This window comes from Pelecanus crispus, chromosome 12, assembly GCF_030463565.1.
Source record: "Pelecanus crispus isolate bPelCri1 chromosome 12, bPelCri1.pri, whole genome shotgun sequence".
NCBI classification, from domain to species: domain Eukaryota; kingdom Metazoa; phylum Chordata; class Aves; order Pelecaniformes; family Pelecanidae; genus Pelecanus; species Pelecanus crispus.
In genome coordinates, this window is record NC_134654.1 from 24,181,032 (window position 1) to 24,193,060 (window position 12,029).

At 38.6% G+C, this 12,029-nt stretch overlaps 1 protein-coding gene across 1 annotated transcript in view; it reads left to right on the top strand.

The window, feature by feature from the left end:
• ANKFN1 (ankyrin repeat and fibronectin type III domain containing 1) overlaps positions 1-12,029 on the top strand; it is a 65,382-nt gene that overhangs the window by 28,990 nt on the left and 24,363 nt on the right. The window contains exons 6-8 of the mRNA XM_075720023.1: positions 2,195-2,292; positions 3,814-3,904; positions 7,695-7,802. Coding sequence (XP_075576138.1) covers positions 2,195-2,292; positions 3,814-3,904; positions 7,695-7,802 — 297 coding nt within the window. The remainder of the gene's footprint in view (positions 1-2,194; positions 2,293-3,813; positions 3,905-7,694; positions 7,803-12,029) is intronic.

Below are 12,029 nucleotides of genomic sequence, written 5' to 3' on the forward strand. Positions count from 1 at the left end.
AACAGGGTTACAATGTTTATTTGTGTAAGCTACCCAAATTTAAATATGCGTCTTGAACTACCAGTTTATGTTTGGGCAGTCTCCAGTCCGTAGAAGAGCTAAAAATTTGGGAAGCTCAAACGTGGCTTAAAGCTGCTTATTTCACCCCTGGCTTTTGTTTTGTGCTGCCTAAAGTGCAGCCTTACCACTGCCCCTCATGCTGAGAAGCACACTCGGTCATGCCTGGGGATTTCAATGAAGGCGGGATTTGTTGGCAGAATCTGTCTTGAGTGACAATATCTTGCTTTACATGAATCTTTGAAAAGAAAAATGGTATCTGAAGTCACTGCAAGCCTGTTGATAACATGTTCAGCACTTCAAATAGGGTTTCTCCAATTTATCCTTCTGGAAAACAGACAACGTCTAAGTTTGCAGCATGTATATTAATGCAGTGGAGTTATAAACTCTGAAAATCGTGGTTTATAATGGAAACTCTGACAGGCCATCAAGTTCAATGGTACTTATAAGTATTCCTATAATTAAGTTGCCAACAAAAACCTAAGATACGGTACCATAACAGTCTCTGCATTTTCATACTAACACACAGAGACAGCTTCCACTAAAGGTGGCAGTAATTAGGTATTTAAAATCCATGGAAAACTAGAAAAATATACACTGAAAAAGTTCAAAGACAATAGACAAAACCAATATCCTTTTCATTGCAGCAAATACAAAAATGTTGCAGAACTTGCTATGCATTCACAAACTGCAATCACAGAAAAGGAGCAATTTCAAGAGAAAGGAAAACTGACTTGTGCTATTGATACTTGGCTATTTTAGGAAAATGTGTTGGCAGTTAAATGTTGTATATGCTGAGCGAAAAATTCTGTGAAGCCTTCTTCTTTTAACATGAAAATACCAGTATGACACAGCCAGAAGATGAAAATTCTACATGTTGAAATTAAAATACCTATACCCTCTGATCGATTCTAAATTACTGACTTCAATACAAAAAAATATGCAAAAAAAGTCTCTATAAATTATTTTGTGAATCTTAAAGGGAAAGCTTTGGGTTGAATTCTCTACTTTGGTGTAAATCTAGAAAATTGGTGTGATTTTCCCATATCTACAGTAGAATAATTTAAGTCATTCATTTCACTATGGTTTTGATAGGTTTTCCTGGAAGTTTGAGTCCGAAGCACAAGTTACTAAATCCTAGACGTATGACTCTGGGATTAACCTTAACTCTTATCATGGTACCTGTCATTAATAAAGCATAATTTAAGAAAAAGAGGCTGTTTTCCTACCTGCAGCCATCAGTTCCCCACTTGCACATATTCTTTTTTTAAAATCACCTAGTAGTTTTTCATTGGTCTCTTTGACAGTATTTTATGTGCACATTCATTTTTTCAAGTACTGAGGAAGAGTACTGACAGCAGGACTACTAATTTCATAACCCCTTAAGCAGGAATATGAGTTGCCTGTACAAGTTGATGGGAGCACTTTGGTGAAGGTACCCATTGTACTTTAGGCTGCAGGATGGGTTGGGAGGGACGTGTCAGCCCAGCGCCACTTAATTCACTTCAAGAGTGGATACAACTTAATAGGTCCTTGTGGAGATCTGTAATTTCAGTGACCACAGCAGCATCAGGCTTGGACAAGAGAGCCAGAACCCACTGAAACCAATGCAGACACTCTAGTGAGTGTCGGATCTAGTCCAAGGAGCATATTTCTATACAAATTAGCCAAGGCTAGGTGATCTCGCCTGTGGAGCCAAAAGGACTCTCTGCCCATGCCTACTTATGCAGATCCAATTGCAAAACAGTACTTGTTGTTTGGATGTATAAACTGCCAAATGGCGTTAGCAGGTCCAAATCCTGTACCTGATCTTTTCCACTACTTCTCTCTCTTTAAAAGGAAATTGTTTAAATGACGGCAAATGTTGACTGAATGTAATTTGTATTGCAGGATATTTTTAATCATTCTTTCCTGAAAAGCTTTTGAACAATAGTTTGCTTTTCCCTCTTATACACAGAGATACAATGTAATTACTGTGTGAAGTTTTGCTAAACATTATTGTTAAACATGACTTTTAGTATCCACATGGAATGGGAAATTGCTAGGAGAAAAGTTAACCTGTGAGTGATTCAAGTACTTTGATTTCTTTGCTTGGACTGGTACCTGATTTGATTTTCTCCTGCTGTTTGTTTCCTAGTGGAATGGAGCTCTTCAGAAGACTTTTCTCCTTTGGTTGGTGAAATAATTATGGATAATCTTCAGTCTTTGAGGTGCACCATCACAGGTCTCAGAACGGTAAGTGCCAAATGACTCATTTATATCTTGATGCCTCCTGCTGCCCCAGTGATACAAAGACACTGATAATTTGCATCCACGCCTGTTGGTAATAACTGTAGAGTGCCTTTCTTCTAGCAACAAGTTCCAGCCATTAAGCATAATATGTCTGGTATCCATAACCTGAAAGTCACAAAGGAATAGACAGACAGCATGAACTGTTTTACAAGTTGTCATGCTTAGGGGAGATCAGAAAAGACTGGAATGAAAGCTGCTGTTCTCTGGATCACAGGATAATCTTAGTGCAGATCAAAGGCTCGTGAAAGATCTAGTCCTGACTCTGATGACCAATAGCTAAAATAACAGTTCTTTCTCTTCCACTTCTTCCAGGAACACACATGTTGATGGTAATCATTTTCATTTTTGTTATTTATTTTTGTATAGATGTTTTACACTGACAAGAACTGGGTCAGCAATGGAGAAAATTGATGAATATTCATATGGATTCTTAGGCAGAATAATTTTGACCATGTGTCTGAAAGCCTTTTTCCTACAGGTTGTTCAGGACCATTTGTGCAAGGAAATTTTGATTCACAAAATACTTGATGAAAATAAAGCTTGCTCAAAATACAACTATTTCCACGGGAAACGTCATCAGAGGGACACAATTCAGCATTCACTGAGCTGGAGCCTTTCAACCAAATTCACTGCACACTGAATCAGGCCTACAAAATTATATAGTAGGGGGAGGTATGCATGTGACCTTTGGCCAGTGCCCCAAAACATGGGCTCTCAAAATGAGAGAATTAACTTTAAAAAGTAAGCAATGGGTACAATATAAAACGCTCTACACAGAATAGAAGAAAATACCTGGTTTTTCTAGCCTTTTATCTGAACAAATCTTTGATTTGAAGCACACTATCTTCCAGGGAGCTAAGCCACAATATGCATTTACTCTGTTTCACATTTTCTAACAACAAATCAGAGTAACTGTTCTTCATCTAAAATCAAGCAAGCTTGCAGTCACTTCCATAGGCACATGTTAAGAACAGTGCTTACTGTGTGTTTATCTATAATCTCGAAAGTATATAACATATTTAAATTAAAAGTTAGACTTTCAGAAGTGCTCTCCATTGGTCTAGATTTATGCATCCAAATCAGTGATAAAGGTCTGACTGATTTCAGTGGCAGCCAAACGAAGCTTCTTCCACTGCTGTGCTGGTAGAGAGACTCTGTTAAATACAACAGGAAAAAGGGGAATCCCCATTCCTGAAGTCTGACTGTAAGAGTTCCCAGGGTTCGGCTTTAGTAGAAGAGATTGCGGTTTGTCAGTTGGAATTGATGTGTTCTGTTAACCCTCAGCAGATCACCTGCCCTGAAATCTTTGCACTGTTTCAATCTGTCATGGTGCATCAGTTGATGCCACTGAAAGCTATTTAAGTTTTCCAAAGAAAACATCTTTGGGAGGGACTCCTTTCCAGTTATTACAGCCAAGATTTTGAGTCAAGTGATAGTTCTGACTCCAGTTGTTTCCATTTGCAGGGCCAGAGGTATTATGTCCATGTTTCAGCATACAACATGAGAGGATGGGGACCTCCACGCAAATCTACTCCTGAATATGCTTCTCCTTCAAGTAGGTTGAGAATGTCTACCCTCCTAGTTTGATTAGTGATGTTACTTTGTAAGAATTTCTCCATCGTCAAAGAACAGAAAAACTTATTTCACTCCAGGAGTGAAATAAATAAATAAATAAAACTAAATAAATAAATAAATAAATGAAATGCAGCTCCTTCCACCCCCACAAAATAAGCAAAATAATCATATATGTGTATTTATTTGTCTTATCTTTTATTTTTCTCCAGTCTTTTGACAGAAATTGTCATCTAGTCACTAACACTTAAGAAAAATGAGAAATATTGTGAGCTTCATTTCTCTTAATAAAGTTCCGTTATATGGAACCTCAGTACATGAATGGATCAAAATCTGAATCTGAACTGCTAGAACCAAAACACTTACATGTATCATATGCAATTTTGTATTCTGCCTTGTAGCATTATAGATCCCATTCACTAGACCATTCTTAGAGCATCCGGTATGTAAAATACTCCAGTGTGGACACACACGTTGGTAGGATCTAGCCCATAAGCAATAAAATATTCCAGATATGTCTAAAAGCCTTTCTTCCTTTTCAAACCTATGACAGGTTTTCTCAGACTCCATTAGGACTATGATTTTTCATTTGTATTTTTAATCTGTTTTAATCACATTGTGTTGTTAGTTGCTTTTCCAGACTTAGTGTTCACTGCCAAACTGGCTCAACATATTACAGCTTCCTTGTATTGACTAATGCAGTAAGATGGGACTTTTCATTTTATTGCATTAACACTTGTTTTTATTAGGCTAATGTAACAATTTAATAACTTCGCATTTTAATGCGAGAAATAAAGCAAGCTGTACCTACTCTCAGTAGTCATGGAGAAGGTTGGATAAATGAGGCTCTTGTAGTACCATTGTCCCATTTTGTTTCAATTTTGCTCTTGTTTAACCCAGAATAAAACCAGAACTAGGCTAAAGAAATATTCTGTTTAAGAACAAAAATGTGCTACAATCTTGGGACAAAATTATACTCTTGGCTATATGGATAACTCACTACTATGGAGTTGGTTTAAATAACTTAGTGACATGCAATTACATTGACTATAGTCAGGTATAACTACACAGGATTTGGCCCCACAAACCAAAAATTTACATCAGCTGAGAAACAGACTCTTTTACAGTAACTGTTATTCAGCTAAATATCCCCAAGGAATGGGGCACTCCTGGCAAGATAGGAGGCATTTAAGACTGTAGCTTTGTATGATATGAACTTTTGCTTTGAGCATATTGCATTGTCTTCCCTGTCTATTTCTTGTCCACTGTTATTAACCTTCTGAAATCTGTCAATGTGTGCCAGTTCCAAAGCTTTGGGATGTAAGGAAGTTTTCCTGCAGATTTCAGTGGTTCAACACAAAAAACTATGCAGAGAATTAAGCTCATTTCCCTTGTTTAGTGTCTCAGGGATTCTGGGCTTTAGAATAGCAGAAAGTCCTAGACTTGCTGGCATTAGGGCCATGTTGTCACGTGCAGCTGCTCAGAACTCTGTGAAGTCCCTGCTTCCACCAGGGAGAGCGGTACCACCCATGGGAGTACTACTGAAGTGCCTGGGACAGCCACTGTGGGGATGTTTTTCTGAAACACAGCCAAGGTAACAAAAGGAGTCTTTTGGATTTCCTTGTAGGAGAGCAGGAGCATCACCTGATATATATGGGATTTTTTGTGAGTCTATGGCAAAGAGAAACGTTTCTTCGTGGCTATATATGTATGTTTTCTTTGTTGATGCATTAGGCAGACTCAGCTCACTGTATATAGACAGCTGGCAAGAATGTGGTATTTTCATTATGTATCCCTAGTGACACATGCTTAAGCTTTACAGCAAGTGAGACCATCAGAGCCTAAATGTAAATTCTTTCTTTAAGTAATATTAACATCAGAATTTTAGCTTGAGAGACAAGATGCTATTTACCACAGCAGTTACTGGGGACAGAACTTCTTTATCCACGTGACTGCCTTCACCGCTGGTTTTGAAAACTAGCAGATTTGTGCTTGGCAAGAAGGCAGCAACCTGAAATTACACCAGTGTTGCATAACAAAATATGGCCCTAAGCTAAAAATTAAATGTGAATACATTAATACTCTACAAAGTTGTCTGAAACGGCAGCCAGAAGAATATGCAAGGGAAATGAAAGCTTCAGGGCTTAATCCTGATCCATTCCAATCCCAGAGCATCGAAGCTTAGTGACATCCTTGGAGATGCATCTGTGTAGCATGACAGTGAATGCTTGCCACTGTCCTCCTGTTTCCCCCACATACACAGTAGCAGCCTGGAAAGTGGTGGCCAGTGTTGTGCAGCTGGTCTGTGAAATCACGGTAGAAAGCAACATTTCTAGGCTTATTCATTAGCATGTGAGTGATGGACAATGAGGGAAGCTGGTCTGATTTCCATGTCATTTTTAAGGCAGTCAGCAATCTGCACGCTCAAAAAGTTTGGAAACCACTGGAATAGAGAAATCGTGAGGTTGTTCAAAATTCTACCAGTTCGATGACACCAAAGCACTTTGAGATTGGTGAGTTCCAGTTGGTTCCTCTTGGCTGCTCACAGGAGATCTAAGAACTGGCCTCCCCACACAGAGCTATAAATGCAGCTGGCCCTTGATCTCTGCAATAGCTTACAACATGCAGGATAGCCACTCTGCAGCTGTTACAACTGCCCACAGGCTATCAGGATAGCAAATGTCTTCTCTTTCCACCCTTTCATGGGGCTTACTCTAGCTGCTATACTAAATGGCAGCAAATACATATTTATATCCCTGGCATAGTGAGCTCATTGGAAGGAATGCTTGACTCCAAACTTGCACTAGAAACTAGATCTGTATATTTAGTGAGTGAGCAAACTGTTGGGGCTGTGAATGGTCTCTATGCCAGCAAGATGGAAGCATGTCTCCCATGCAGACAGATCTCTTAATACCTTGATCCACCATTACTTTGAGTCAGGAAACTGGTGCAATACTTTTTTCTCATTATAATGAAAGTATGAAAATAGTCAAGTCTGCAATTAAAAAGTTCCTCTCTGATACACACAGTTTCATCCTCCTATTTGTGATGAGATTGTCTGGTGTTTTAAATCAAGACTGTGATTATAGCTAGCAGCAAATGAGTGAAAACAAAGTCTTTTGTAGGTTGAAGGTATGTGGGACAGAAACCACAGCTTCTTGCCTCACGAGTGCAGTGCTGAGCAGACCGTAGACTCTAGGGCAGGAATTGCCAGCGTTTGTTCAGGCCTCTGCTGGATGCAGATTTTCAGAAGATTTTACTCAGAGCACGTTTGTCTGGCTACAGAGCTAGCTCTGGATGTAGGAAGACGTTAACTCTCTGCTTTGCAATTGGTTTCCTATATAACTGTAGGAGAGTCATTTAGCCTCCTGGTGTCTCAGCAAAATGCAGAAGGAGCAGTAGTGTGATCTTAGCGAGGTATTGAGAGTGTCAGTATGGTACAGGCTGAGAGCAGCTCTGACACTACAGGAACAGCAGCCATTTATGTGCTGAAGAGAAATAGCCATTGTCTTGTCAGTCACTACAGGAGCTTCTAGGAGCTGATTGTGAGCTCTTTGTTAACAATCATTATGATTAATTACCTAGCTGGCACAAGGCAAAGGAAATTTACTGTACAAGTAACAACAGCAGACTTAAAAACAACTGCCATTTTTTCCTGCGTGCCCAGATGTAAAACTCCTCTAAAGCCAAGAAGTATCAGAGGCAAGAAAATATTTTAAAACCTTCTCCTGCTCCTTTGTGTTTCATTTCTGTTTATTTCCTTTGTTCAATAGACTGGAAAGACTGCAGTGGAAGAGAATCTCGGCACAGGGGACACACTGAGGCCCTGGAACGTCTCCTTCAGCAGGTTCGAGCAGCTCATCAGCATTATAATTGCAGAGGTAAGGATAAATATCTATGTGGTAGGGCACCAGCTGAAGCCTCTGTGGCGCCTGTAATTTTAGCAGTTTTCTAACTAGGTCATACCTTCTCATTCATCAGGAAAAGAAAGATATTAATATTGGCCCATCTGGAATCACTTTAGTGCACTATCTTGCTCTTAACCCTTGAAATTAGTTGGATGAAAACATCTGAAAGCTAGAATGCACACAAGCACATACACACCCCTTCTCCCTCTGTATCCTACACACCTATTGATTTGTTTTTTCCTACAAATTAGTTTCACACAGGATTCCACTAAAATGTTTCAAGGATCTCTCTTTCATTTTTCATATAAAGAAATACTTCAGAGAGTTAACAACTGTTTTGGATCAAAAGAGGAGACTTGGCTGCCTCCAAATGGAAGACACTAAGTACTCCAGTGGATGTGATGCCAATCTATAATGAAAAATACTTGCACAATGCAGTGGGAAGATAAGATTGCTACATTTTCAAATAGAATGGATCAAACTAGGAGAGAGTTCGAATCTCAGCCAGCTCTTTGCTCGTCATTCATGGGAAACAGACTGTGCCTTTAATAGCTCAAGAGCCAAGGCAACAGCTTGGCATTCTTTTTAAAGCATATATAAAAACTCCTGTTCTATATGGGTTGTTGAAAAGTACTATTTATTTTCTTAAAATAAACTTCTAACTGGAATAATGCTTCATTGCAAAGGAACTTATTTTAAACTGAAAAGTTTAACTACCATGAAGTTTTCATTTTTCTTCACCTAGTATGACTGTTATGTCAAGCTGCATCAATTGATTTAAAATCATAGAAATACTTAGGGCTAAAATCATCTGGCTGAAATGGAAAGATGTGGCCTTTGTTCTTTACGTGCAAATATGTCATGATCACGATGATCCACAGTCTGCCACAACCCATTGTAACCATAGCAACTTAAACTATTCAGCTATGTTGCTTGGAAAGGGAAAAGAGACATTGCAAGAAAATGTTTTTTCTCTAATTAAAATTCATACAAGCATTATCACTTGCAGGTGGTCTTGGTACTGAAAATACAGATGATGTATTCTATCTCTTTTTCATCCTATTAAAGAAGCCTTTTTTCCATGGTACAGTTTTTCCTTTCTGAAGTTAGCGCATATCTCAGGTCTTTCAGGCCACCTTCCTAGTCAACAGGGAATAAGTGATGGAATATCTGAGAATATTCTTAGTATAAATTGTTTTGCTGACATACCAGCCCAGAACAGAAGCAGTTATAAACAACATGCAGAAAATCCCTCCTTTTGAGAATCTGACACCAGTGCCTGGTTCTTATAAAATTCCACTGCTCCAGAAATTAACCCCAGTCTCAAAGCAAAGCACAGACAACTCTGTTGTTGATTTCCTAACTCCTTTTCCTTAAATAATAAGCAACAATATAGAAAATCTGTTTAGTTCAGAACATTTTCCTGCATGTCTGGAAGAGGATGTGGGAGCTTACATGTGGCAGTACTACACTGTAGAGTCAGCTTGAGCAACACCCTTGCCTCCAACCAAATAAAAATCTCATAATTGCTTGTAATGTTAGCATTGCACAGTAGTATATTTTGGATAAATCAGGATTGTAACATAATCGGAGAGCCTTTGGAACTTGCCTTAAATATATGACTGATGTCCATCCCTTATATTTGGTAAAGAATAAAGACAAAGAGTTTGCAGGAAAAGTAAGAATTATGGCATCACTCTGACTCTGCAATTTGATTCTGGCATTTATCTACCTCCGTGAAATCTGAGGATTTTGATCAAAGATCTGAGATAAGCTACTGTATGTGACTGAAAAGCCCAAATAATGGCTTTCACTTCATATAACAGAGGCCTGAGCTAGGTTCTTAATTCATGTAAATTGGCATGATTTGACTGACATGGATAGAAGTCAGCATGGATATGCTGTTGTACATAAGCTGAGGACCTGCCCAGGCATTTATCCATTTTTTACCATGCTTCTCTTTACCACACTCTTCTTTGATTATATGTTAGTATTGTAACCTCTGTCTTCGTCATTTGTTTTAGAGAGGTCAGTAAAGAGCTGGACATTGTTTGTGAGTATCCTTCAATCTGCTTACAACCACTGATCTGCTGTGGTTTATAAATGACAGCAGAATCAAGCTCTGCATGAATTAAAGCTAGGTGAGGACAAAGACAGGACTCATAACTGGGGTCTTGGCACCTTGGCTTTTCACTAAGTGATTTTTCTGCAGTTTATCATACTCATGATGCTCAGGCTGGCTGAAGGACAGTGGAGGAGGAGTGCAAGAAGGTGAAAAAAACTGAGAGGGTAATTGATCTAAAAGGTCTGAGATTACTTGGATAACATAGGCAAAAGCCTCAGAATACAGAGGAGCTAGAAGAGTAAGGTTGTGTGCTATCGCTCCAGCATGATCTGGGAGGGTTAAATTGCCCAGATTCCAGGCAGATCTCCTGCCCAAGTCTGTTCATTCAGGCTTTGCACTGAAGCCTGCCTTTTGCCCTATGCTTTGCATTTCAGGGGCTGAAGAAAACAAGCTTACCAAAATACAAGGAAGAATACATTGGAATGTACAGTGAGTTTAAGAGCTTTTGGAATTAGATCAGCTGTTGCTTTTGAACCTGCTCTGTGATATGATGAAATCTCCTAGGGAATTACTTAGGAAGCTTTGCTTTCATCTGTTTAATCTTCTGGAAAACCCTGATGATTACAAACAACAGTCATCCATTTGTCTTCATAATACCATAGTATCATAACTGAATTACTACAATTGTATGTCCTGGCAACACTTCAAATGTATTTTTTAAGTATTTTTTTCTTGTAGATCATTCTTTCTAAACAATTCTGAGTGGATTAAGTAATTGTGTGATGCTTCATTAAGAAAGGAACCCAGCTCCTCAGTAAAATGCTTACCAGATATTTTCTTTCTGAAATTGGGTTGAAATGTATTTTACAAGACAAGTCAGAGGTGAAATAAAAATCTTCTAATTTGATTCACAAGCAGAGCACACAGTTTTATTGCATTTAACAAAGAGAAGGATCTCTGATTCCACAGGGCATTTAAAAAGTTTAGATTATAATTATTTGTGAGAATACACAAAAGCAGGCTTGAGAGCCAAGCCATAGACTGAGAAGTTCTGATAGGGAATTTAAGAAGTTACAATTTAAGCTGTTGAGCCTGACTTTGTAATCCAAAATATACCGCCCATTAATATGACTGTCATGCCGACAGCTTCTTCATGAGATACAGAATTTTCTTTTGAAAGACATCCCACCTTGAGGTGAGGTAATACAGAATCTATCATGGTCTCAAGCTATTGAGGTGTCTGGCCAGTACTTACGCCTTTAAATCTGTGTGGAATTATGTCTCCATGCACGTTATCCCAGGGTCAGTTTTCTGTATTGCTAAAAATGTGCAGCTTTAAACTGAGTTTGAATTTGTCTGGAAGTTTCCAGCTATTTGATGTATTTCCATAAGGTTACACAGTTAGTGAAAACTCTAAACCCCATTTTATGCCCTCCACTAGGATTTCAGTGGGATCTAGCTCATCTTGTGTTAATTTGCTTCTTATTCAGGGTAACCCTAAATGATATTTAGCTGTTCCATAGGCTGTCTGATTTGTGGGGCTAAGATCTCAGATAATTTTGCACTGAGGTAATCCTATTTACTTCACATCTGCCTCACTTGAGGAGAGGCACCCGCTTGTCTAGTGATAGGACAAAGAATTCCAGATGATCTTCCTCCTCAGAGAAATGGCACAGCATAACAGACATTCCTCTAGAGCAGAGACCCCAGATGCATACTAGCAGCCTGATACGCAACTTTGTTCTTATTCTTCCACAACTGACTTACGTTGCTTTTAAGTATCCGTTGTATTCAAGTGAACTGTGAAGAAACATCTATATATCCTATCTGAGAAGAGAAAGACTGCTAATGTTGTAAATATACCTTTGTAGTTAATTGCCTACTTCAGTCCAGGTTTGAATGCTTCTGATCTAAATCTAATCGCTGGAAATTTTCTAATCTCGGCCACTATTTGTTTGTTCCTGAGCTTCTATTAAAAGAGCTCACAACTCTATTGCTGTATCATTTATTAATATAAACTTATTTTGTTGTTCCTGGTGCTTTTCTATAAAGGTTACTCTATGTTATTTATTAGTTAATTAAATAACAGACAAAGTTCCATTTCCTGTAGATCCAAATTACCCTCTAATCTCAGC